This window comes from Agelaius phoeniceus, chromosome 1 (genome assembly GCF_051311805.1).
Source record: "Agelaius phoeniceus isolate bAgePho1 chromosome 1, bAgePho1.hap1, whole genome shotgun sequence".
NCBI classification, from domain to species: domain Eukaryota; kingdom Metazoa; phylum Chordata; class Aves; order Passeriformes; family Icteridae; genus Agelaius; species Agelaius phoeniceus.
The window spans coordinates 127,563,553-127,590,983 of NC_135265.1; the positions used below are offsets into that span (position 1 = coordinate 127,563,553).

The 27,431-nt window shown below is 37.3% G+C and overlaps 2 protein-coding genes and 1 long non-coding RNA gene across 9 annotated transcripts in view; 2 read left to right on the plus strand and 1 right to left on the minus strand.

Moving 5' to 3' along the window:
• The window catches only part of LOC143695356 (uncharacterized), a 55,327-nt gene extending 51,409 nt beyond the window's left edge, over positions 1-3,918 (minus strand). For 3 of the 5 annotated variants that reach the window (XR_013184474.1, XR_013184473.1, XR_013184481.1), the window contains exon 1: positions 2,986-3,273. Coding sequence is in view for 1 of the 5 variants with exons in the window: in XM_077186929.1 (XP_077043044.1) it covers positions 3,605-3,762 (158 nt within the window). In the remaining 4 variants the exon portion in view is untranslated. Of the gene's footprint in view, positions 1-2,985; positions 3,274-3,604; positions 3,794-3,815 lie in introns of those variants that run through there. The other 2 variants (XR_013184485.1, XM_077186929.1) reach the window with 2 other exon arrangements.
• Positions 3,273-26,557, plus strand: EIF3E (eukaryotic translation initiation factor 3 subunit E). 3 transcript variants are annotated; one of them, XM_054643249.2, is made up of 14 exons: positions 3,332-3,430; positions 4,407-4,440; positions 5,110-5,224; positions 8,155-8,272; positions 11,501-11,543; positions 12,022-12,126; positions 14,109-14,234; positions 15,607-15,731; positions 16,449-16,575; positions 18,427-18,528; positions 19,178-19,287; positions 24,661-24,763; positions 25,217-25,351; positions 26,395-26,557. In XM_054643249.2, the coding sequence occupies exons 2-14, from the start codon at positions 4,438-4,440 to the stop codon at positions 26,431-26,433; spliced, it is 1,251 nt and encodes a 416-aa protein (XP_054499224.1). In that variant the 5' UTR covers positions 3,332-3,430; positions 4,407-4,437; the 3' UTR covers positions 26,434-26,557. The 3 variants fall into 3 exon arrangements, with proteins under 3 accessions (XP_054499147.1, XP_054499302.1, XP_054499224.1); XM_054643172.2 differs by lacking the exon at positions 4,407-4,440 and having other exon boundaries at positions 3,273-3,430; XM_054643327.2 differs by lacking the exons at positions 4,407-4,440; positions 18,427-18,528 and having other exon boundaries at positions 3,273-3,430.
• Positions 8,283-9,405, plus strand: LOC143695361 (uncharacterized). The gene is made up of 2 exons (XR_013184486.1): positions 8,283-8,773; positions 9,293-9,405. It is a non-coding gene; the product is annotated as an uncharacterized LOC143695361 (long non-coding RNA).
• Positions 26,558-27,431: the final 874 nt, after the last annotated feature.

Consider the following 27,431-nt stretch of genomic DNA (forward strand, 5'->3'; position numbering starts at 1 on the left):
CTTTAGACTGTGTCCTCTTGTCCTGCCCTTTGTTACCTGGGAGAAGAGGCCAAACCCTACTTGGTTACACCCTCCTTTCAGGGAGTTGTAAAGAGTGATTGGATGCCCCCAGCTCTTTCGGCCTCTCCTCATAGCCCTTGTATTCCAGGCCCTTCTTCACCTCCATAGTCCTCCTCTGGACCCACTCCAGCACCTCAATGTCCTTCCCGAACTGAGGGACCCAGAGTGGACACAGGATTCGAGGTGAGGCCTCACCAGTGCTGAGAACAGGAGGACAATCCCTGCCCTGGTCATGATGGCCACACTACTGCTGATACAGGCTAGGGGTCATTGGCCTCCTTGGCCACCTGGGCACGGCTGGCTCATCTTCAGCTGCTGTTGACCAGCACCCCCAGGTCCTTTTCCACTGATCCACATCCCACTGCTTGCATTTTGGACTCTTGTGTTTCCTCATTTTTTTTCCCAGATAGTTTAAATAGCACATCAACATAATCATGGTTTTCATGATGATTCAGCTGAATTATGAGATACCCTTTTTGTAAATTTGAATGCTATCCAGAAATAGTTGACAGCACTGAATTCCTCTAGATGATACATTCTTGATTTTAGAAATATTTTTGTTTTAAGCAGTGTAAAAATATTTACGGAATGCAGGATTTAAAAATTGTTTTCAGATACAAAGTCAAAAGAAAAAACAATAGAAACATAATTTCTGAATTTCAAATACAAAAAAAAAAAAGCCCAAGACAAGTTACATAAGGTTTGAATCATATGAAAGGATGTGGAAGAAGTTAATAGATTCAATTTCCCTTTGATAATGTGAGACAGAAAAATACTTTATTATGATTTCCTAGTGATTATTTACTTCTAACAATTCAAAGAATGTTGGATTCCACTGTCATGTTAACAATAAGATAAATGACAACCAATTATGTAAACAGAATCCTTCAGATAAAATTTCCTCACTATTTAGGAATTATGAAATCAAAAGACTTAGCCCAAGCAAGATACATTCCTGTTGATTTATTTAGAATAATCTTCTAGATAATTCTAGCCAAATGGGTTTTATTTCATTAGCCAAAATAGCAATCTTAAATACTTTGGTGCTAAGAACCTTATATACAGAATTTCTAGAAGGGAAGAACTTCATTAGGTTAGAGGACTTCAGCCCCAAGCCTGTTCTATGTCAAAAATGAAATTTGGCCTAGAGGTACGATGCTTTGTATAATTCCTCAGTCAGGTGTCTGTGCAACAGTTCAAAACAGTTCAAAATAAACTCACATTTCCTGTTATTCATTTAAGACTGGCTAAGACTGTTTTGCCATGAAAGTTTAAATATATTTTACAAAAATTTTACCAAGAGGGTGAATACCTCACCCGATGATACAGCCAAAGCAGTTAAACATCCTCTTCTTAAAACAGTAATCCTCAGCACAGTGTATGTTTCACTGAAGGAATTTAAAACAGTTTTCCTGATATTTTGCCTTGGCACAGTATTGTTTTAAGTCTTATGGTCTTTCTCTACAAGGCTCTCCCCAGCTAGTTCTTGACACCTTTTCACTCATTACTGTACCTATTTCTAGCAGAAAGAAATTCATCAGCTAAAACCAAGCACTGTACAGGGCCTGGGATGCTTTAGCATTTTGTAGTGCTGATGGTCTTCCACTGGCAGCTCTGTAATCTGACTGTCATGAGGAGAAACCAGTGGCAAATTTGAACAGGCCTTGGTAAAATCCACACTGTTATTATGGGAAAAATAATACAGGAGGATAATTTTCACCATTAGAGATTATCTATGCCATCAGTGATAAGTAGATATCAAGGTAAACAGTATCTACAACTACTATGAAAAATACTAACCTATCTTGCAGATCAAAAGGGATTCTTTCTCACAGATTATGTTCTTAGAAAGATATTATTAATACAAAATTACACATATCACAGACTTATATGGAAGTGTTAACAATTCAGTGTCACGTGAAGAATTACTTCATTCACACTGCATACTATTTTTCCCTTACAGGGCATCATTAAGATACAATGAAGTCTTACCTCTAGAAACCAGCCTGTCACATCCTTAATTCTATAGCCTTTACATCTTTCTGTTAAGGTGGGGAGAACATCACTAGCTGCCTGAATAATGGCTTAATAAGTGTTATGACCTTCTTATTGCTCACCTCTCATTTACATTTAAAACAAACCATCCAAGTCTAAAATTAACCTGTACTATAACTATACTAACTTGCTATTCCACATGAACAACTATTGTAGCTACCGTAGACATAGTCTGTAGTTATGTGAATCACATAAACAAATTATTATGCTTCTGCTCATGAAAGGAAAAGTTTGTTAATGACAAAGGTTTTAGTCATGCTTTATGAGAAGAGAGGAGGCTTGACTTACTGAACTCAACTGTGTGTCCTGACAAAAATCACTAGAAAACTTAAAAAGTGTAACAGGAAAAGAAACCTTTTATCTTTCTGATGAGTTAACACGGTGAATCACAGAATCATTTAGATTGGAAAAGACTTCTATGATCTAGTCCACAATTAAACCATGTCCCTAAGTGCCACATCCAGACATTTTCTGAATACCTTCAGGGATGGGACTCAAGCACTTTTCTGGGCAGCCAGTACCAATGCTTCTTTACAATGGCTATAAGGAAGCTATAAGCAAGCTATCAGCAGTATTACTGATTCTTCCATTTCTGTTGCTAAACTCAGCAAATACATTTCTGCACTTGCTTGGAGTTGCCTGTGTAAGCCCTTGTTCAGCAGCTCCCCATCTGGGAGCCTTTTTCCATCACATGTGACACAATCTTGCCACGGAGAGCTTGGAAACATGGCCAACATGGACCAACCCTTAACAAACTTTTCACTTGGTGCCAAGGACAGTTTAGACCCCTTTTCAGATTCTCACTACCAGATTAGACCGAGATCAAGTCAAGCTCACGCACGACGCACAAGGTGTGGGGGCTGGACTCACAGCTCACAGCTGCTTTCAGGAGATGTTCACCCCTCCGAAATCCCACTCTGACCCAGGGTGCCCAAAGTGTCGCCGAGCATTTGCTCACGCGCTCCACCGGCGCCTTCACCCCACGCAAGCGCGGCCCCCACACCGCGCGATCGGAGCGGCCCCGGAGCGGCCCGGGCGCCGGAGCGGGGAAGGGAAGGAGAGGGGAGGGGAAAGGGAGGGCGCGGCCATTGCCCCATCCCTGGCTGCTGGCCGGGGCGCTCAGTGCGCAGGCCCCGGTTTCCCGCCGCTGGGGGCGGGGCCGCGCAGGCGCAGCGCCCACAAGAGCCGCGTCACGCCTCTGCCTTTCCTCTGTCCCGGCTCCAAGATGGCGGAGTACGACCTGACTACCAAGATCGCGCACTTTTTGGACCGGCACTTGGTCTTCCCGCTGCTGGAATTCCTCTCTGTCAAGGAGGTGCGTGTCTCTCCTAAGGATGGGGAAGCTGGCTGTGGGAGCGGGAAGGTGGTAGGCCTTGCTGCCAGCTGCCGGTGCTTCCCGTGGGCCTGGGTGCGCCGCGGCCGGGGCTTCGTCCCGTGGGCCTGGGCGCTGCGCGGGCCGGGCGCGGCCCGTGGGGGATTTGGAGCTTACCTAGGGAGGAGCTCGAGGCTCCTGTGCTGCGTGAGTCCAGGGGCGAAGCGTGTGGGGCTGCCCGGACGGGAACGGGAGCAGAGCCGAGAGGAGGCCTGAGGGAGCCGCTCCTTGATCACGCCGCGCAGCGCCGCGGCCCCTCGCTTGCGAGGCAGCATGGACTTCCTGCACTTTCTCCTTCTTCGGATTTGGCGTAGTATCTTTCTCTTACCTATATTTGGAGAAAGGAGAAGTCAAAGCTCTCCCTTGCAGCCGCAGTCCCAGGGCGTGGGACACCCTCGATAGCCCCGCAGCCGGCTCTCTGGGCGGTCTGTGGGGTTAGGCCAGTGATACTGACTAATTTTAATTTGAAACCCATGTCATCACGAATTTGTGTCGGAAACAAATATAGATCCCTTCTGGAGTTATCCCTTGTGGGTCTTCTTATGTATATTTTTAAGTTATATTGCTACAAAGAGCATAGCAATGCTGGAGGATACCTCAGATGAGTACTTCACATACTTTAGACTAAACTCATCAGTATAAACTATTTTAAAATGGGAGCGAAATGTGTAAAGTTATGTGAGTTTTAAATTTAAAGTAGGTGTTATTTTAGCCTTCAGATAGGAACTGTTGAACCGTGCTTGCTAACTTGGCCTTGCCAGCTGTCATGTCTCTAGCATGGGGAGTTTGCTTAATGCCTCTCGTCTTGGGGGCATTTGTGCATAAGCATTTTTATGTCAGCTGAAGTTAATTAAACAGTTAATTTTGTGGTTTAAGTTTTGAACAACACAATATTCAGAGCTGAATTAAACTTTTACAGATTCTGTATCTGAGATGTCCTCAAATGTGGCATGGTGAGTTGTAATACGGCTCTTGTGCAAATAAGTTTTTGAGGAATCTACTGGATTTGGCCTTCGCCTACATCTTCAACGTCTAACAGCAGTTTGCAACTCACTGATAAATTGTGGAATATGAATTTGAAAAGTTTAAAAGTACATATTTGATTACATAGCTACTCTAAACTTGTTTTTATGCTATAGACCTAGCAACATATTTAAGAATAATTTGCCATACAATTAAATTGTGAGTTTAATCCTGTATATCTCTTCTGAAATCCACTTTAAGTAATTTAACTAGTCCTCACTGTTCAGCATTTTATTTTGTGGAAGGTATTCAGTACTTTGAAAGAAAAGTATGATTAAGGTTCTTTAATTTTTAAAATGTGTGTAATTTTGCAATAGGAATTACTGTTTATTTTAAGAGACTAGTAATAGTTACTTGACTTCTAATTAGCTTTTGAAGTACCTATTTTGGTAGATAGCAGGAAATATTTGATATTTTGTCAAAACTGAAAATGCAGAGAGGTTTTATAGTAAGTACTCTTAATGGTAGAGCAGTGAGATTTGATACTTAAAACAATTCAGTTGTACAGAAGTCCATAAACTGTGCCATAAAAGTAATACACAATATGAATTGAAACTTCAACACTATTCAGATGAATCTGTTAATAATTGCTGTTTCAGATATACAATGAAAAAGAGCTGCTCCAAGGAAAACTGGATCTCCTTAGTGATACCAACATGGTGGATTTTGCTATGGATGTGTACAAAAATCTTTATTCTGATGAAATTCCTCATGGTAAGCTGCTCATTTATATGTAAAGCTTGTTTTTCAATTTTTCTGTCTAACATAATAAATAACTGGTGGTAATTGCTTGTTGTGTACGGCAGCTGGAGTGCTGTTTAACTTTGGGTTACCAAAAGGATGCACAATACTGAGAAAAACAGAATGCCCTAATCCTGAGAAGTTTGGGTTTGTTGGTCTGTCAGGAACTTAACCTTTGAGTGACCTCTTAAGTATTTCAATGCTGATTTGGTAATTTCAAGTACTTTAAAGGTGTTGCACTGCAACTAATGAAGGTGTAGTAGCTTTTCATCTCTCAAACACTTGCATAATGATTTGGTGTTATTTGGTGACTTTCTTTAAAGCATCCAGTGTGTCAAGACTAGAGTTGCATTCTAGGTAATTCCATTAATTTATCTGACTGTGGCTGATTTTTAGAGTTTGAGAGACTTTTCTTAAAACGTGTGTTTTCCTCAGTTTTGGCAAAATAAGAATTGCTGCTTCTCTAGGAGAAAATAAATTTAAGATTATAATGAATGCGATCTTTTACTATTTTATCCATGATTTTGATAAATTATCTGTTTACTACTTAAATTTCTATCATCTGGAGGAGCATTTGGGAATGGGGAGAAAATAGGTAATCTAGCTTTGTCTAATTTCCATTCTTCAGGGGTGTTTTAATTTTAATCATTTTTTCCCAGTTCATTTTTTAATGGGTTGTGTGTTTCATTTTGTACCTGACCTAGTCTTTCAATATCCACTGCCTTCCTATTTCTCCATCTGTTTTTCGTGTTGGTGAATTCCTCACCTTTTTCTTAGCTATTGGGATGACAGTCTTTTTTGCCTGCATCTTAAGAGGAAGAGACTTGGGTGCTGTTGCTTTCTTCCTCTGGGTCTTGCTCTTTTCAGGCTCTTGAAGCTGCAGAGATGGCCACTCTTCTCTTTGGAAGAGGAGAATGGACATGGGAGTCAGTGTTCTGACTGAGTCTGTGCTAGCATTAGGTGGGCATTGTTATGGGCATGTGTACTGTGACATGTAGTGAGAACCAGGGGGTTTCACTTCTGTCATCTCAGAAACAGTTGTATTAATAGCTTCACCTTTAGGTTACTTAACAGTTCTACTGATCAAAAAAGTCAGGCTGCATCAAGGCTATAAAAAAATCTCAATGCTGAATAGGTATTCCTCTTTCTTTCCCTGCTTCTGCCTTTTTAAACTGTTGAATATTACTGTTAGCAGTAGTAATTAAGGAGTAAAATACTCAAGAAGTAAGCAAGACAAGAATAGCAACTCTAGCAGACTTCCACAAAGTAACTACTCCAAATGTCTTCAGAATTCTCATCATAGCCAGTTACTTAAGCAGATTGTCTCAGAGTATAACTTCATAAGGTCACAGCTGCAAGAAAGTTGAATGAATTTTCTCCCTTGGAGAGTTCTGCCTTCATGAAAAATCAGAAATTCCACGCTTGTTTGAAAATACTATAAGAAAAACACTACATCTCTTACGATTCTACCTTACCATTTTGGCAGGTTTTTTTGGGGTTTTTTTGGGTTTTTTTTTTTTTAATAATGACTTACTGTTGTTTGATGTGTGGCTTTTATTCAATTAACATAAGCAGAGCTAGTTCTTTCACACATTGTTCAGGGTGCTTGCTTGCACAGCTTCCTATGCAAAGGCCTTAATTCTGAGATCTTTCTGGTATGTGTCATCTTCTTGTAGCAGCGCTTATCAGAATGTGTGCATGGACAGGTGGTTCTTACTTGTGGAATTGCTGGCATCATTAGAAGCTTACCCTGTCCTTTTCCACTGTTTAAAGTACTTAAAACTAAGTTCACTTACACAGTTACAGTTAGAAATGTCCCTGCACGATTTATAGTTGCTTTTGTCTTGTCTTCCATGAGATCAACTTACAATCACACACCCAGGAGATGTCGCAGGAAAACATTTTCGTATTCTTAGTAAGTCAACTGAATGTTTTACTTTCATCTGTTTCTTCTTCCTGTTTTATAATCTCAAGAGTCAACTGCAGGTGGAGATAATTTCTCCTTGTTGGAACACTTCCTGTCAGGCAAGTTGTTCTCATATTTAGGTTGGGTCACCATTATGGTGTTAGCCACCTTGGATGTCCTGTTCAAATATCTCTGTAGTCAAATCATGAAAGAAATCTTGACTCTGTTCACCATGGCATTGAGTGTTCTGGTGCGTGGCTCACTTTCACAGTTTCCTGCATTTATATCCTGGGATTTAGTCTTGTCTTCTCTGATCCCATGTGTTTCACATAGCCAATGTCAGGGTGTTCTTTCTGTTTTATTTTTTTTTTAATGTGTACACTTTTCTAAATTTTAAGTCTTCATTTTATTGTGTTACTAGCACTTGGTGAGGAATTTGGGGTCTGTGTAAAATAATCACCCAAAAACTCTTAGTTGAATTTCCTAACAGTTTTTTGTAAAGGGCTTAAAATGTTTTCATTAAGCACAGAGTGTTCAAAATTGTAATTTTGCAGTTTGAGCTGCTTGAAGTTTCTTCTGCCAATTTTTAGTTAAGTATGCTCTAATTGTTCTTTCAGAACCTTATCATCAGTCAGAAGAAAATTAATCTTCGTGGTATCACTGGATTGTTTACTTTTTTACAAGTTTATTTGGAATAAGTGAACTTAGTTAAAGGTTGTTTCTCCCTTAATGGAAGCCTGAAGAGACCTTGTCTAATACAGATTCTGCTCCAGCTGTACCCGCTCTCTGGCAGCCTCCACTCAGGAGGAAAAGAACCAAATGTTAGGAGTTTTTACTAAGTTACAGAATAGCTATACACAGCTGGGTTTGAGGACAGGTGAGGTAGGAATTGGGAAGATGTGTGCAAGTGTCAGCACCATGTGTGCAAGTGTCAGCACCAGGCTGGTTCATGTAAAAACTTAAAGCATTATAATAAAGTCTTTTTGTTTGTGTTCAGCTTTGCGTGAGAAGAGAACGACTGTTGTTGCACAGCTGAAGCAGCTTCAAGCTGAAACAGAACCTATTGTCAAGATGTTTGAGGATCCAGAGACTACGAGGCAAATGCAGTCCACTAGGTAATTTCTAACATAATTTGTCAGGATGGCTTGTTGGTACCCCTCAGGTGTTGCTGCTGGGAATGCTTTCTGTGTAGTAACTGCAAGAAAGACTTTATTTTCATATAGTATTTAAATAGTGCTTGTGGTCAGGTAGGTGAAATTCCTGGACACAGTTTACTCTTTTCAGTGCTTTTCCCTGTTGTGCAAAAGACATCTATTGTTTTAATGTTTGTGAATCAGCTTGTTACAAGTGACAGTCATCATCCAGTGCAGTCCAATCACAGGTTAATTTTTGTTTGGCTTTGATCGGCTTTAGGGTTTTTTGAGGGAAAATACAGGATGAAACAGTTAATATTTTCTTTTCTGCCTTCCAGAAAAGGTTATGGAGTGTCATATTAGTCTGGGAGGCCTGGTGGATGACCATCCTTTCATCCTCAGAGCACATATTTCTTCAGGGTCTTCTGTCCTTTTCCTGCTTACTTTCTCCACCCCCAAACTGTTCCAACTTGTTGGTGTAAGGTTGTGCTCAAGTCTTGTTAAGATGCATCCAATTTTTTTTTTAATTTTCTTATGGGAAGTAATTAAAGTAGAATGAGTTTGTCTGCACATTGTATCTAAGATCTATCAAAGTTTCACCATGGTTAAGCTTGAATTGGGCTCTGTAGGAAAGAATTCAGCTGTAGTCACTGAGGAGTAACTCTGCCTTCAGCAGAGAGGTGGGCAGGTATTTGTTTGGCATAAATTACTCCTTGTTTCCTTTAGATAGGAATCACTCTTACTGCTCTTGTAAATGTGTCTGGAAAACTGGAATAATAATTGGATCCCTTCTTCAGCCTTACCTGCCCTAAAATTTTAAATAGAGCATACTGTCTGAGACAGAGAACCTATGGCTTAACTTGAATTTGCAGGTGAAGCCTGTACTTGGGTTTATTGTTGGCAAGCTTTGTGCATCCGCTGATACTGTAACTTTAGGAAGACTGTAACATTGCTTCTGGGATTTCTTAGAACAGTATTGAATGTACAAACTCTTCTTTCTAGTTCGCAGAAATCTTCTGTATGAATATACCTTTTTTTTATGAACAAACTTCCTGAAGAATATGGGTCCCTCAATGGAGAAGAACTTGATTAAAATCTACTCTGTTTAAAATACACATTATCATCCTTTTTTTCTTGCCTGTGTTCTTTGTTCCACTCTTTGCATTGTTTTCATAATTTGTTATAGATCAATTTAGATTTTGGTCGGTGCAGAAATTCTGAGGTGCAGTGTATTATGTCTCAAAGCACACATGAAGCAAGATGTCAGTAGGAATCATGAAATCTGTTAGCTTTACAGCACGTCAGGATAAGTTTATTTTCTATCCTGATACCATCAGAGCTCCTGGTTTTAAGCTCCTGCTGTAAAGCCATTTTTAACCAAGTAAACTGCCTTTGCATCTGATTTCAGAATGGATGTTCATGTCAGGTAACTACATAAAGAAAAAGGAATTGCATTTGTTTATGACTTGTGATTATGCAAAGCCAGGAGTCATTTGCTTTTATAGATATAGCGTTAAAAGGGAAAGTCTCAGTTACTATGGCAATTGAGCCTGTCTTAAAACTAGATTCAATTAGAAACACTAGATGTTCAATTAGATTCAAATCTAATTGAATATAGAGAGGTCTTGTCCAATTCTTGCTTTGCTTTTAGCCAGTTTTTTTAAATAATAATAATTAGCCTAGAAAAATGTTACTAAAATACCAGCATTTCGTGGGGAGTATGCTGTTACTTGATTTTGATTCACAAAAGTTGGTCAATAGTATGGACTTCAAATTGGAAATGCCTTGTTTGGGAGCAAGAGAGACAATATAGTCAATAAATGCATGGAATATAACTTGCCTAATGCTATAGAATATTAGCCCTACTACTCATCTGCAGCAAGTATTGGTTTAGAACTGATATGTGATTTGTGTTTGTAAAATATCTGGAAACTTCACAGCTCAGAAGTTCTGGTTTTGGTTATTGGCTCAGGAGTAGTTCTAATCCAGATTATTGGGGTTAGATAGTAATAGGTAGAATTGGGCTGAAATATGTCCCATCTGTCTAGGCCTGAGTAGTGTGCTGAAGATAGTAGAAACAAGTTCTGATTCTTTTGGGAATTTCTGCTGGTGATTTTAAATCTCTATCAAATTCAGATAGCTGCATATTATTGGGACTTTAGATCATGACTTTTGATCCATGATGGCACTGTTTGGAATACCTAGCTCTGGGAGAAAAAGAGTAAAGGAGATTTTGCAGGTAGAAGTTCTTTCAAGAATAACCAAAAACATTTTACTACTCTAAGCAACTGTTGGAGGACATTGACTTAAAAATTACAGAGAGTGATAGGCAGTATTCCTCATCCTCAAAGTATGTTTTACTGTAGCAAATCCATGAGATTATTTAATTGTTTTCAGAGGTATGATTGAGGATTGTCATTCTTGACTCACTTGGCAATTTGCCATTTCCCTGTAGAATCTTGTACTAGAAGTTCTAATTAAACTCAAATTTTTGCAGTCGGTTGATTTCAGAGTAAATGGGAAAATATTCTCTCTCATACCATTTTTATTGTATCTTTGTCTCAGGGAATTTACAGCTTGCCTCCTGGAGGCTTAAGCTTCTCTTTGATATATGTAATAATGCTTGTTCTTTTAGTATTAATGTTAAATAAAAAACAGTCTTCAGAGATGTGATCACATGAATATAGAAGTTAAGAACTTAATAGTATGATTATGATTTATGGTTCTGTGTTCTGCACTTATTGGCTGTGGTAGAGACCCACTTTGTCTCAGTGCTAGCAGGATAAGTTCTACTTCTATTTACTTTAGTCTTTGCCATTTTTCCCATCTCCTATTGAAACCAAGGTTGTCTAGAGTAACTGCTTTGAAATTGGAACATGAGAGTGGGAAGAGCTCTAATTCAGAATTTAACTTTCATACTGAAAGCTAAGGATGCTATCAAATCTAAAACAACTTTCCATTCTTTCTTAACTGTAGTTATTGTTGAAGGTGGCATTCATTATTTAAAATTTGAATAATTTTAAGATTTCAAAACTGCATGACACAGTAATAGATGACTGCAGCTGCTTTTGAGCAAGTGGAAGAATTTTACATCAAATTCATGCTCACTTTTTTGTGTTTTACCTTTAAAATTCTGTTGCATTGTGTGGTGTTGCATGGTGGCTATCAATTTATTTTGTAAAAACAGTGCTTTCTATCCTTTTATTATAGAGATGGTCGGATGCTGTTTGACTATTTAGCTGAGAAGCACGGGGTAAGTGTTGTAGCTGCTGGAATTCAGTTCTATGTATGTCCACCCAACCTCCCTCACAGCTGACAGTGTTTTGACCAAGTATGGACAAGCATTTTGTCCTGTCTCCTGTCAATGTAGCTAATAGGTAGAATTCCTAATGCTAACATATTTAAGCCTTTGAACTTTTAATTTTTACAACCAAAAAAAAAAAAAAAAGCTTAAAATTAATGCTGGCTTAGTAACTTAGATAACTAAGATAACTTGGTAACTTAGATGGGCTTTACTTTGTAATGCAAGTTTTCACCTTTTTCTGGTATTGGTATAAACTTTCATTCCATGTCATGGATTGAGAAAATAATAGTTTTCTATTGTCTTTTCCTATGTACAATGTCTTTTGAAAAGCTACAGATTTCCAGTTATACTCTACCATTAAAATGAGCTTGTGACAGCATGGGTTTTTTTCCTAGGGAATAAAAGCTTTTATTGTATTCCTTTTCAGTTTAGGCAGGAGTACCTAGATACACTCTACAGATATGCAAAATTCCAGTATGAATGTGGTAACTACTCAGGAGCTGCAGAATATCTCTACTTCTTTAGAGTTTTGGTAAGTTTTCACTGGTTGTTAGTTTGGGGCTTAGTTTTTTTGGTTTGTTTATTTGGTGTTATTTTCAGCGAAATACTTAAACCAGTAAATTGTCTATAGTCATTCTTAGCATATAATACTTCATAGCTTTTTGAGGCAATTACTGTATGCCAAAGTTTACAGTAATGGTTAATAATCATCACTATGGTTCAGCAATTCCATTATTTTCAAGTAGAACTCAGAATTGTTCTTTGAATTTGTGTGTCTTGTAACATTTAATTATATAGTACAATGAAGGGAATACTTGTTTTTAAGAATACTTGATTTTGTGCACAGATGTAGTCAACAGCAGTGAAAAGCTTGCAGGTGGGTTGAATGTAATTGCTGGTAGTAGTGAACTGCCAGCTTCTTATCTGAACTCTGATCTGTCCTCTCTTGAATTCTGTGATGGATTTAAGAGTATAAGTCATCTCCCTATGAAATGTAGACAGCTCAGATGATAAATGTTGAACGAGATCCATTGTCTCTGAAGCAACTCTTTTCATCTTGTTGTAATTCATGTCATTTGTTACTGGTGGGAGTGAATTTTGAGAATAAAGATTTGATGTCCTGTAAGAATCCCAGCACAGTAAATTTATTGTTGGTGGTCAGTGAATATGCTGCTTTACTAACAAATGGAAATTCAAGGTAACTGCTTGAAAATCCCAATAATGTAGCTGGAACAGCTGTGGTACCTAAAAGCAGTTATTGTGAACAGCTACCTCTAATTAAGTGATTTGGAACCAGCACAGAGCATGTGAACCTTCTCAACTCAGTATCTACTAAACTGGCACCTGGGTTGCCTGGAAGATACACTGCTCATAAGTCAGTATCTCATAAATTTGTGTAGTGACTGTTGAAAACATGGAGTGGTTCATACCTTGATGCTCTTCCTTGCTAGTTTGTATTCCCGTCTAAAAGTAATCTTAACTCTCTGAAATAGTGTTAGAGTAAACCACAAAAATTTCTGTAATTGACTGTAATTAAAGAAGAGAAATTGGGAAATGTATCTTTAATCAGAAGAAAGTATGAATGAGTTGAATTATAAGTCTAAATTTTGATGGTAAAGGTGACTTTCAGTGTTACAGGTCCTTTTTATGTGCCAACAGGGGAAGTAGGTTTGTGGGCAACTGTCCTTAATTCTTCATGCCTTTTTTCTGGGCATAGCATTATGTTCTTGTATGTCAGTAACCTCAAAAAATGGAGTACTGATTTTTGTGCTGATAATAGCTTAGTGTAAAACTTTTGTTACTGATTCTGACGGGAGAAGATTTGTTTCAAAGCCCTGTGTGATGAAACATAGTCTGTGAAAGAGCTATTGTAACCAGTCTAAGAGCAGAATTTGACATTGTGAATGGCATAGTGCAACTCATTCCTGTGTAAAACTAACACAGCTTGACCTCAGAACTACCCTTCCAGGGAGCAGGTTCAGTGGTGCCAAGTTCCACTGGACATTGCTGTAACAAGTACAGTTCTGAACAAGGCATTAGCAGGAAGAGTTTGGAATGCTAACTTTTTGAAGATGGTTATCTACTATTATGGGTTCTTTAGGAACCTGCCTAGTAATAACTTTGTTTTATTAGTTTAGAAGCTTTTGTTGAATGGTGAAACAAAAAAAGAAAACCCAAAATAAATTTGGGACCAGTGTGTCATCTGGTGCTCAGCCATTTTTAATTTTTTTTTAACTTAAACTGCAGCAGCACAGATCTTTGTCTTTTTTTGACAGGATTTCCTAGTTTCTGTTTAAGAAATTTTACTACTGGTTTGTTTTTTTCCCATGTCTAAACTGTTTCTCTGAAAAAAAACCCTACTTAATTTGGAGAGTTAGGCCTATGCAAAATTGGTATCTTGTAAATGAAAAATACTGCCAGAAAATACTGTTTGTAATTTTAAAAGTAAGTAATAATTTTTAACAATAATTTCAAATACTAAGAGTGTGACTTTGTTGTTATTGTTGAACATAGGTTCCAGCAACAGACAGAAATGCGTTGAGTTCTCTTTGGGGAAAACTGGCATCTGAAATCCTGATGCAGAATTGGGATGCAGCCATGGAAGATCTCACAAGACTAAAGGAGACAATAGATAATAATGTAAGTAAAATCTTGGACATCTTAGCAAGGTGAGAGGTTAGAGGTGTTAGTACTCAAGTTTTATTTTAAATTACTTGCAGTCTTATTTAGGAATAGGTTGCCACCTTTTCACTGGATACTTTCTTATTGGCAGTGGGAAAGTCGAAGGATGTTAGTGAAGAAATAAAACATTCTCTTTCAAATTGCTTGCCTCTTAACACCTTAGGTTCTCATCTGCATTTTCAAATATATTTCCAATAAACAAAAAAATCTTAAGGATGTGTTTGAGGCCGAGGTATCATTGTGTGAAACTGCTGTTTAAATTTCAGATGCTTGTAGTATTCATCTGCTGGAAGGAATAGAATGCATGTAAATAAACCACTTTATCTGATGAAGACAGTGCTTTTGACAGATATTGCAATCAGCTTATATTTGGAAATAGTTTTCAGCTAATTCAGCTTTCTTAACAAAGCTCTTCTGAGTTCAGATGAGTACCAAGAACTTAAGGGGTGAGTGGGGCTGCAGTACTAATTCAGAGCAACTGATGAGATTAGGGACCTCTCAGTCTTCCTCTTTGCTTGTGGAGCTTCACTGGCCATGTCAGAGATGTGAAAGTTTCACTTTCCTGAACCAGAGTCTTGAGAAAACAGGTGTTTTCTGTCCCCCAGTCGTTCTTTGTCTGTGTGGCAGATAATTAGTGTTAAAAATTTTTCTTCCTGTAATTTTGTTGTCTTTATGATTCTGTATGGTTATAATAGACTACTTGACTTGTTTATTAAACTCCCAAGAGTTTTTTTAGGATTTAATCAGAGCAGTTTGTTGTCATGCTCTTCAGAGTGAGGATTACTTGCCATCTCAGTTCGTCCTCAATGTGTTGTTTTGCAGTCTGTTTGAAATGCTGTTGAAATTTGGAGCTAATACAGGTACTTGGAGCTGAACCCTTGTTTGTCCATTATCAGCAGGTTTAAATAAAGATAATTACCTTTTTTTTGGCTGAAAGTGATTATAAAGTTTCATCGTTGTCTGAGAGTTTATGGCAAAAAAAGTCTTGTGAGGATTTAGAAAGGAAGTAAAACAGAAAAGGTGAAAAAGCCAAGTAGTTACTCAGATCACATCTGAGGAGGGAATACAAGGAATTCAGAGTTAAGAAGGGAAGTAACTTAGGTTGATATGGTGGTCTTGGAGAGATAAAATCTCTGCTTATAACTTTCAGTAGATTTATCATTGAGATGACAAAAAAAGCTGGAGGTCAAACTCAGCCTGACAATGATGGCAGTTATAAAGGGCTGATGTGGAATCACAAAATTTTGGGCAATTACAGGTTTCCATGGATTAGTATTCAAGCAAACTTTGTGCTGTGTTTGACTAGAACCAATGTTACATTTTCTCCTAGTCTGTCAGCTCTCCACTGCAGTCTCTTCAGCAAAGAACATGGCTCATCCACTGGTCTTTGTTCGTGTTTTTTAATCATCCTAAAGGGAGAGACAACATCATTGACCTTTTTCTCTATCAGCCACAGTAAGTTGTATTGTACCATCTGGGGGGGGTCTTTAAATCAAATTGAAGGCAAATGATAAATATGCAAGCTTGCTGAGCTTGGGGCTGCAGGGTGAAGGTATTGTTCTATTCTAATTGTAGAAAGCTATTTCAAAAGATTCTTTAAATCCCAGACTAAAAATGAAAATTGAAACACTGTATCTATTTGTGAGAGGATTGACTTATATGTAGATCTAGCATTCTTTGTTGCTCCTTTGAATGTTTTCTGATAGCTTGATACTTTGTCATGTTGTGGCACCCAAAACTGCAACCAATACCCAGATGAGGCTGCCCCAGTGTAGAACAGAACAGGACAATCCCCTCCCTTGCCCAGCTGGTGATTCTGTGCCTGATGTCCACCAAGACACAGTTGGCCCCCCTGCCTGCCAGGACACACCGTGATTCACATTCAGCTTGTTGTTGACCAGGAGCCCCAGATCCCTTTCTGCTCTCCAGCCTCTGATTCCCCAGTCTGTACATAGATCCAGAGTTGCCCTGTTCCAGATGCAGAATCTGACACTTGCCCTTGTTATGCTTAATACAGTTGGTGATTGTCCAGCCCTCTGACTTCTTCGTTAGGCTCTCTCTGCAGGGCCTCTCTGCCTTTGAGGAGTTGAGAGCTCCTCTCATTTTAGTGTCATCAGCAAACTTCAGTGTACCTTTGAGTTTTGAATCTTACCTATGTTTTTTTCTTTCTAGGTATCTCAATGCAATTCAGACAATGTGCCCACATATCCTCAGATATTTGACTACTGCAGTCATAACAAATAAGGATGTTCGTAAACGTAGACAAGTGCTGAAAGATCTAGTCAAGGTTATTCAGCAGGTAAGGACTGCAGTATCTGATATATTTTGCCTTTTTTTAAGAAGACTTTATTATAACCTTCTTCTAGTAATGTGTAATTTTTTTTCCTTTCATGTACATGTCTACTGCTTGTACACATGCATGCAGTAGAGTATGCACGCTGTTCTTACTTTCTGAATTATTAAATGCTGAAAATTCTGTGAGATGTGAAGTGGCTTTGGATCTGATTCTTTTTCAACTCTCTGTACAGTAAATTGTTGTATGAATAAGAGTTCTTTCTTACATTTCAAAACCACTGAATTGTGTGTGTTGATTTGAATTCACATGCATTTTCTTGAAAATGGTTCTGTTGTCACAGTCTCATGAGGATGGAGATACAGAGAAGAGCAATAAGAGTTGCTTGGTAGCAGTGAACAGGGGTTTAAGGCCCAGAATTTTATATGAAATCACCCAACAACTTGTATACAAACCAATGCACTTCAAATGCTTGATAATCTTGTAATAAACATTGTATCTTTCTGTGTACATATATAAATATGACAGTGCAGTTATTATAGGCTAGTAGTCAGTTATAACCACTTCAGGCATTTGGGAAACTACCTGTGCAAAGCACAGTCAATGCAAAGATCACATTTTAGCTGCAACTTAATCTGTTTTTAAGCATTAGTGCTCACAAAAGGTACCATAAGCAATAAATCAGTGGTAAGTCTTGTGACTCAGCTTTTATCTTTATCTAAAATCTGATTGTAACATCAAGCTTTTAATATAATATGAATTTCTAATACTTGAAGTAAGTAATATGTTACAACTTCTTGCTTTTGTTTAATCTTGCCCACCATTAGGGTATTCCTTTTGAAAATACCAAATTGGGCTTTGGTTTTGAAATTGCCTATCAGATTTCTTAGTACTCCTCTAACTCTGTATGATTCATGATATTAAATGATGATGTGGTAGAGGTTTTATAGAAATAAAACTTGAAATAACTTGTGGTGCTGCTTTAGTAGCAGTAAAAGATTGTTTATACTTGCAACATCTTTGCAAGTATTGAACTGATAGGTGTGCAGTCTGTTTATTGAAATTGAGAGACGCTCGTTCGAAGACCATTTTGCAAATAATGGTTAACAAGTGCAATTCTGATGTGGAAAACGTGTATAGAACTGATTTTTAAATCTAAATAATGAGATTGTAAGTACAGTTCTTTGGGGAAGGAAAAAAATAACTGATCCAGAAAGAAAAATATCTCTTAGGAATTCCCTTAATCTGTTGATTTTACTGTATGCTAAAGCAGATACTGATACATAGTGATTTAAGCTGTCTTCTAATATGCATTAGAAACACTTAAGGGAAGTTTGTTACACTTGAATTTACACAATTGTATATAGATGTAGTGTTATCTCTCCTTGGTAATAGAGAAAGTTGAGTACTTCTGTAATACCAAAATAATGGGAAGTAATTAGTGTATAGAAAGTAGCATTTTTCTTAGCTGTGTTGTCTATGAAAATCAAATAATCATTCAGTTTCAAGTAGGAAGGATTTGGTGTTGGAGTCCTCTTTGAAATCAGAATTTAGGAAGACTATCTTATTTTATGAAATTTGGAGGTTTGATACAGAGACAGCTCTAATCTTTTGACAGTTTCCTAGCCCAAAGGTTGCAGCATTAAATGATGGTGAAACTACGCCTCTGGTTATTTTACCAGACTATAGGGAGGAAGCACATTTATGTAGCTTTTTTATAAGAGGAATTTGGAAGTTCAGGTTTTTTTTAAGGTGATATATGGGCTTGTTTCCACTATTAATTTTTTTAAGACTATAAGGAATACGTGAGCGACCACGTGGCCTTGATTTCTGATGTTGTTCCCAATTTTTTTATAGGAATCCTACACATACAGGGACCCTATCACAGAGTTTGTGGAATGCTTGTATGTTAACTTTGATTTTGATGGAGCGCAGAAGAAGCTGAGAGAGTGTGAAACAGTAAGACTTGAAATATTTATAAGACTCCTTTTCCTTTAAGTAAAGACCTCTAAAATTCACAATGGTGTTTGATTACATTGCCAGCGTTTTCTGATAAACTTAAATTCATGATTGGGTGGTGTTGGGTTTTATGACAACTCATTTTGTAACACATGTGACTTGCTGTTAAGAATATAGCTTTAATGTTATTAATGTTATATTTAAGAAGTTCTAGAAGAAGAAGCAAATAGGTAATCATGCATTTGGCTGAGCTTCAGGTGTTCCATTAAAGTCTGAGAAATGCTTGAAGAAAAGCTCAGATTTGCCTTTTGTTGTGAAAGATGAGTGGGGAGTCAAATTTTGTGTTGAAAGTATCTTCAGTAGTTAAAGGCAGCAGTAGAGTTTGACCTTCAGTAGAGTTGCAACCTTACTCTCGTCTTGCGTCAGACCTCAGTGATCACTTAGCATGCAATTTAAATTTAGTAGGATGCTGAACAATGAAAAATAGTTTGTCCATAGCTTTTTTTGCCACATCTTTGAACATAGCAATAATGTTTTTAGGTATACTGTGGGCTGCTCGTAGTTATTGGCATTATTTACTGGCAGTGTGTGCCAGTACCTTTCTACTCACATGTTTGCTCTCATGTTCCCTTTCTGCTGCCACATGCAGGTGCTTGTGAATGATTTCTTCCTAGTGGCATGCCTTGAGGACTTCATTGAGAATGCCCGTCTCTTTATATTTGAGACTTTCTGTCGCATCCATCAGTGCATCAGCATTGGGTAAGAGAATGTCTTCATTCCTCAGTTCAGAAAATCAGTCATGGAGGGCAGTTTGACAAACAGTGCAAACTTCAGGAAGTATTCAGTTGTCAGGTAAAATCCTAACTGAAATCTCATTTGCGTAGTATTCTTTCTAGTTTTATAAATCTAATGTGATGTACTTGAATTATAATTATACTTCAGAATTTAATTATTGTGTTTAACTTCAAAACAACCCTTCTCTATCACCCCTAGCCCCCCCCAGACAAGCAGTACTTTCAAGCTAAAACTGCTATGGTTTTAAGTGGGATCTCTGCTGAATTTAATGTTAACTTTCATACCCCATGTCACTGAAGTCCTGGTGGCAGTACCTCATTTGGGCCTCAATTCCACATGTTGAGATAGAGTGTTAATATTAAGTAAATACAAACTGCAAATACAACAACTGCTTAAATTTATTTTTATTTGGTAGCTACGGATACCCATGTGTGTCTTATAGATATGTTCTTTGAAATTTATTGAATCACATTGCCTTTTTCATTAATTAAATAGGAAACAATGGATTTCATTCCCTGTGACACAAAGTGATTCAGCTGTAAGAATTGTTATTAGCAAATATGTCTGTTGGTTATTCAGATTTATTTTATAAATACAGGTTTTTCAAATGAATCAGCTCTGATGCCTCTTATATATATATATTTAAAAAACACTAAATGGGATGATATTATGTATGCTTGAGTTCTCTTTCGACTTGGCCTTTGCCCACATTTCCCATATTTCCATATCCTTAAATTGAAAAGAAGGAAGTGAAAAACTCTGAATGCTATAAAAATCTCACTCATAGAGAACAGTGCAGAGATCTTTGAGACAGGAGAAATGAAGGCTGTTGAATCGATCAAGTTCAATGGAGTCTTCTTACTAGCTTGTATCCAGAGCAAATGAGTGCATCTAGTCCTCTGAGGAAAGGATTTAACACTGCCTGATTTCAAAGGAAAGGATTTGAGAGAAAATTGTCTTAATACTGCCAACTTCTTTGAAGGATTGCTTTTTTTTATGAATAGATATAGTTGGAAAAAGGACTGAGTCTTAATACTTTTAATCTTTAGTCACTGGGTGATGTTTGTCTTCATTGCCTTTGGAAAAATTTTTATCCTTTGTATCAGCTTAAAATAGAATAGTGGCTTTGATGTAGAAGGGAAACAGCGAATTTGAGCATTTTAGTCAGCTCTCATGTATTGGGTTTAAGCATACAGTCCTAATAGGAAATGGAACTGCATTCTGTGAGCAGAGCTTTTCCATACTTAATATTTGTTTTTGTAAGAGGGCTAATGCTTTGTCTAAAATCACTTTAAGCAGAAGTACTGCATGGTTAGGCATAAAGGGGGTTTGAATAAGTATTTGGAAAGAAAGAAAAAACCCTGTATGTATAGTGGTCTTAAAAGATGGGTTTCTGGGGAACATAAAACCCAATAGTGTCTTGCTCTTTCTTAGAAATCTCTTTCGTGGTGTGAACACTGCACATTTTCAAGCACAAGTTTTCAATGAAATTAGATGTTTAAGCTTTTTTAACTAGAGACTAGATGGCTTTCTAAGAAGTCTCCTCTTACCTGACTCCGGTCAATGAGCAAAGACTCTGCAGTGTGTATGTTAAGAATTTTTCAAGTCTTGTTTCAAAAGATATTGATAAACTGTGGGCAACATACCAATAATTCATTATGGCAAAAATTGCAAGCTCTGTCAAATTTTGTGGTAGGTAATTGCCATTTATTTTGTTTTTATTACTTATAGTTCATATTTTTTGTGCTGTGTGTGATATTTCAACTTCGGGTATGATAGAAAATGTAGTTGGCTGTCCTTGTTATGTGTGAGTAATTCCTAAATATAGGTAGCAGTGTCCTTTCTTTATAAGCATTATAATGTGTTCTGAGGCAAGTGATAGATTTGGAGTTGAGACATTTATCTCAGAGTGACGTGGATATTTCTACCACATACCCCTAAGTTAATTGCACATGGAATCAGTCATCAGTAATGAGGTGGTTCTCAGTAGGTCATTGTGCGTTTAATGATGGATATCAGCCTTAAATTTCTTTGCAAGCTGTAACAATGATTATATTTGAGCTGATTAAATTAGGTTCATAATTATTTCTTAGTGCATTTGAATTGCTTTTGAAGAAATTAGCCAGTTGAAATGAATGTTGGGCTGAGACGTTGTTCTTGCATTTTCTTGTTCACAAGTGATTTCCACTGCTAATCCTGGAGCAAAAAACTGAATGATTGTAACACAGTGCTTGATGAGTACTGCTTAGCTATTCAGAATGATTTTGAAAACAGTAGGAAACTTCCTTATATTTGCTTTGTCAGTTGTGACTTGAAGTTTGCACATCCTAAATCACCCTGTGATTGGTTTGCTGTTTGAAATATCATGTTTATCAGAAGTAATAGATGGTTATTCTGTTTTAGTTTAGTCTTTGATATGCCTGTATTTAATTGGAGAGCTGAATATGCTTCATTCTTCTTTTGTACTGCACATACAAGAAAACTATATAAGATGGGCTTGTTCATATATGAGCATGTGGGGAATTCAGCTTGCCTTTTAAGTAAATGAAAACTTAACACGAGCCCTAGCATGACCCAAATAAGTGAATTTTCTTCTAAAACTAGGGGACAGAAATTATTTAAAAGTCTGCCATTTGAAATTAACTCTAACTTGATATGGTAGACCATTCTTTAAATTTTAATAGTATTTCATTATAATTGACTTCATTTTTATTGAATTATATCAGGAATCTTTGTAAACAGTGGTAACCTATAATACAAATTGTGTTGCATCCTTTCCTTAATATTGGTGATGTTAATACATATTTGTAAATCTAAATGTGTCACTATTACTTCAGCTGTCAAACTTGAATGAAGCTAAAAGCTCTATTTTATATCTCAAGAGTTCTAAATACATGTTCTAACTGTGATAGGAGATAGGTGTTTGTTACAGAATTGTAATCAGGATAGATCTTCTGTGCTTTTGGCTCTGGAAAGATAGAGAATACTTTTTTGGTCATGTATGTTAGTTTACCAGGAAAATACCTCTATGTTATACATCCATGCACTTTGGGTGGTTCAGTGTAGGCTGCAAGGAGAGACTCTTAAGAGGGAATCCAGTTGCCCCAAGTGCTAGAGGAAGGTCATCTCTTGTGTCAAAAATGTGTTAAAGTTCTAGGTTTTTAATAGATTTACTCCTTATTCAGTGGAAGATACTTGCTACCTAATAATGTCAGTTGTTTTATACTAAAATTTAAACATTGTGTAAGTCTCAAAGCTACAAGATGAGATAAAACAGATTTTACATCCTTTTTACTCTGTCATTTTCATTCTCTGATTTTCAAGTTTTCCAGGTACATGTGCAGGAAAATAATACTTGTGTAGTGTTACTTCTGTTGCGTTGCTACATATATATTGTATGTTTGTTCCAAAACACTTTTTAGTTGAAAAGAATCCACTTCTCAAGCAGCTGAGCTAGTAGGAAAAAGTAGATATAATAGAAAAAGGTAAAATTATTTGCTAGTAACAAATGCAAAGTACTTCATAGTTTCTGGCTTGGAATGATTCTCTAGACATGTATGCCCTCTTACCCTCTAATTACACGAGGACTGTGTTATAAGGAAAAAGGAGAGTGTAGGTGCTGTAGATTGGAAGTGATCTGGTTTAATCCTGTGAACCCAGCTGCAGCTCTGAGCAGGTCCCACAGCAGTATTCCATTATGCTGCTTAGTCAGGAATGCACAAGTAAATCCTCCTATCTCCATGAATGGAGGTTCCACACTGTAATCCCAAAGCTGGGTTGCTTGATCTCCAGTGTAGTGGCAGTAGCCTTTCTTGTGGTCATCTGGAAGGGAATTTACTTTATCTAAATCTTACTAAAAGGCTTTTAAAAGAGAAATGTGAGAATTATACTCACCCCCTTGTACTTTCAGTTTAAAATGTGTTTAGTTTCAAGTCAAATGCTTAACATCACTGATTGGGGGTAATAAAATTATTGTACTTTTTTTGTATTAAAGTGTCTCATGTTCTGTCCAGGTGACTAATAATTCCACAAAAATTTCCATGCCTAATGTCTTCTTCTCTCTTCTGCCTTTATAATTGCTCATTCAAACTCAGATTAAAAGGTCTACTGGAACAGTAGCAACTGGGGTTGGGTTTTACTTCCCCTCATTTTGCCAAGTTCAAACACTTGTTACCCATTTGTTGTCTTATTTTGCTGAAGTCAGTGTAAGTTCAGTATTTTAAGTTAGTTTGGGTTTTTTTTTTTCCTATTCACTTCATGTTTATCTGTGGAAAAAAATGGAATTTGCCTTTATAGTTGGGAGAAAGGTAAGAGATCAAGACCTTATAGGAGAGACAACTGTATAAAGAAGTGTACATAGAAGTCCAGTCAGGTAGATGTTATAAAGTATGTTATAAAGTAGTTACTTGATGCAAATAATCATCAAGAAAAAAATCACTTTTTCAGGTGGAGAAAAAGATGTTTAGGCAAGATTCTGTAAAATGGTGAGAAATTGACCTCTTGTGCAACTCAGTGTAGTCAGCTGGCTTTTTAGTCATTCCTGTAGCCTTTACCTCATGTTTCTTACCTTAGTCTGCAAGCTGATGGAAGAATGAGTGTTACTAATGCCCTGTATGAGCCAACTGCCAGCAGGAAGCTGGAGGAGTTAGCTGGAAAGCCACAGGAAGCACTATTAGGAGGAATTATTCCTGGACAAGAGTGCTTGTTTGATTAAGAATTTTCCTTTCTGTTTTCCCCCACCTTCCTTCCTTGAAGTTGCAAGAAGTTCTAACATAGTGCATCTGTCATATCTTCTATACCAAGCTCTGTCTCAAGGGTCTTGTTCCTGAACTTTGGAGAGAAATTTTCTTATTAAACATATTTTTTCTACTAGGTAATCTATACTTTCTTGACTGCTGATTGCATTTAAGTAAGAATAAAAGCAGTTCAGTTGACTTTTTTTTTTTAATAGTGGTGGTGGTTTTATGTTATTAGTGAAATTACTTAAATGACAGTTTTTCCAAGAATGTTTGTGTAGACAAGGTTTAATAGGAACATAGGAAAACTGTGCAGGTCAAGATTTAAAAGCAGTGTGGTGTAGTTCAGAATGAGTAAGTATATGCTTTGGGATATGAATTTCTTATTTGCAGTGGGGGTGGGAGATGGGCAGAAGAGCCTGTATGTAATTTTTGAGTCATTTCAGTCCAATTAAAGTAAGCTTCCCAGCTATGCAGTATTTATTGAATCTTGGACTGTGCCATATTTTGTATTGGTTTGACTTGTATTCCATAGTCCCTTGTTATGTTTACCAACATCAGAGATTTTATTTTGCCATTTAATAAGTTGTTTATCTTTTAGTATGTTGGCAGATAAACTAAATATGACTCCTGAAGAAGCAGAAAGATGGATTGTCAATCTGATCCGGAATGCGCGATTGGATGCCAAACTGGATTCCAAGCTGGTAAGACTGCACATTGAGTCATGGACTGGTTTTTGTTGAAGGACCCTAAAGACTGTCTAGTTCCAACCCCCCTGCATGGACACCTCCCACTGTACCAGGTTGCTCAGAGCCTCATCCAGCCTGGCCTTGAGCACTGCCAGGGATGCAGCACCCACAGTTTTTCTGTTCCACCCTCATAGTAATCTAATCTAAACCTGCTCTCTTTTCATTTTAAAGCCAGATGGATCCAAGTGAATTTGTTGAGTTTTTCATTCAATTTCTTTTACTTCATGGGCAAAGAAAAACAATAGAAATCAAAAACTTTCTGTTCCTGGATAAACTGTAGTGGATTTCATTTATTGTGTTTTGTGTTTGTCTGTAAGATCTGAGAAAGTTCTGAAAGCAGAATATTGCATTAAAGATCCTTGCATGCTGAGCAATTGTTAAATTTGTTCTGTCTTTGCTGGGTTTTAGGGCCATGTAGTCATGGGCAACAATGCAGTCTCACCTTATCAGCAAGTGATTGAGAAGACCAAAAGCTTGTCTTTTCGTAGTCAAATGTTGGCTATGAACATTGAGAAGAAACTGAATCAGAGTGGTAGATCTGAGGTCAGTATAAGTTTTGTTTTTCTGAATTCTTGCCTTTTTTAAGAGATAATTTTCAGAATAATTCTTAAACTATGCCTTAATTCACCAGGTGTGCCTACTCCTAGTTCTAATATTAGGAATTATGTTGGAAATGACATAGTGACCACAAACACAGTGCTTCTTGCTTTTTTTTAGCCTTTCTCTTCATCATTAGATTTTATTCTGTTGCATAACTGTTTCTGTCATTTGCTGCTCTGCTTCTTTTAAATGGTCTCCTTCACCACTAGGAAAGGGCAGATTATGAAGTGTGACACTTATGAAAGTAATTATAATACTTTTCCAAGTGAGTTGTACTCAAAAGTATTGTAGGGGTATATGTGGTATTGAAAGGAGAATGAATGATGCTCAAGATTGGAATATGGAGGAAGAATTGTGCAAAACCCTAACTGTTAAATCTGTTAAGTGAAATTCTAGAAAATGTAGTTGTCATTGAAAGCTTCAAGTAGTACCAGTGAAAATGAGAAAATTGGCTAGATCATCTGGTTTTGCTTCCCTCCATATTACAATATGAGAAGCTCTGTGAGGCAGAACAGCACAGTAATGGGGGTGGCTCTGAGGCCCAGCTGTACATCTTTAACACGAACAAAAATCAGAACAAGCTACACAGCAAAAGAGCTTAAACATTATAAGTTTTATTGTGCTTCCTCAGTGCTTGGCTGAAATACTGGTGGAAGTTGGACAGGTAGTGGTGCACCATTTTATTCTGTTAATAGGAAGTTTTGGTGAAACTTGTGTATCATTGCTTTCTTTTAAAACTATAGCTGAGAAATTATTGCTATATTTATATTGGGATCTTCCAGAACTTCTCCTTTTTGAAACTACTAGCTTGGAGGACTCTAGCTGTACAACTCAATTACAGTGTGTGTGTCAGGGATGTGAACACTTGGCTTTAACCTTATAGGGTATCCTTCATTATTAGCAACATTCCCACTGTTTAATGTGTTATACATTTCAGTAAGTATTAGGTAATATAGTAATTTCTTCTAATCTTTATTCATTTTTAGGCACCCAACTGGGCCACTCAAGACTCTGGATTCTATTGAAACACTTCAACAGTGGGGACAAATCTGTTTATTTGACTAAAAAAGCACATAAATATGTAACCTTTTTGAGAAAAGTAATTATGTGTTAGCGCTTATGTTATTGGAATAAAATTGGCTACTTTTATCAGTCTGTGTGTCTTTGATTTAAATAGATTCCTGTGTTTTATAAGGACTTCTTAACATAATAGTATTCTACAGAATTTTTGACCACATATTGCAAAATTTAGGATGTCACTTGTGTTAGGTCTGTTTGTACCAAAGGATGCTTTTGCTCTCTGGGTTGAGTTTGGAAGCAGGGATTTATAGTTTTCTTCTTACCTATTGCAAATGTTGCAAGTTAAAAAAATTAGAAGTGTGTGGAACAAACAAATAGACCATGTTTGAACATGTGGCCAAGCCAAAATCTTCTTCTGTACTTCCATGTTATTGTTTGTTACAGGGAGAAGCATGGAAAAGGCACTTGCAGCCAGTATGTTCTGTGAAACCTAACATAATCTACATGTAGAATAATTTGAGTAGACTTCTTGTGTTCATGCTTCAGAATTTTTACTGTTTGAAATCAAATTTTTATAATCTTGCCTTGTGTTGTAAACTTTGGAGTATTTTTGTTTGGGAGGGAGGATTACAAAAGGCCTGACAAGTGAGCTGCATATGGTTTAAAACTTTCATTCTGAAATTTGAAGTTCTTAAGATGAATGATGCAAATATAAGAGCAAAACTCTAGTTCAACTATTGGATTTTGGAGGGGGTTTGTAAGTTTCTGGGGTTTTCAACTACTGTTTCACACTTGCCTGGATTTCCTTAGTACCTTTGCACTGCAGAATATGCCTCAGTATCTTTAAGAGAAATCACAGATCCTTTTTCTGAGTTCTGTCAGGTATAGTGACTGATCACTGAGGTGAGTGTAGATGTTGGAAAGGAAGAGGCATTATCACTGCATACAGTTTTGTGTTTAAGGTTGAGGGAAACACCAATGACTCACCTTGAGCTTGTTCCAG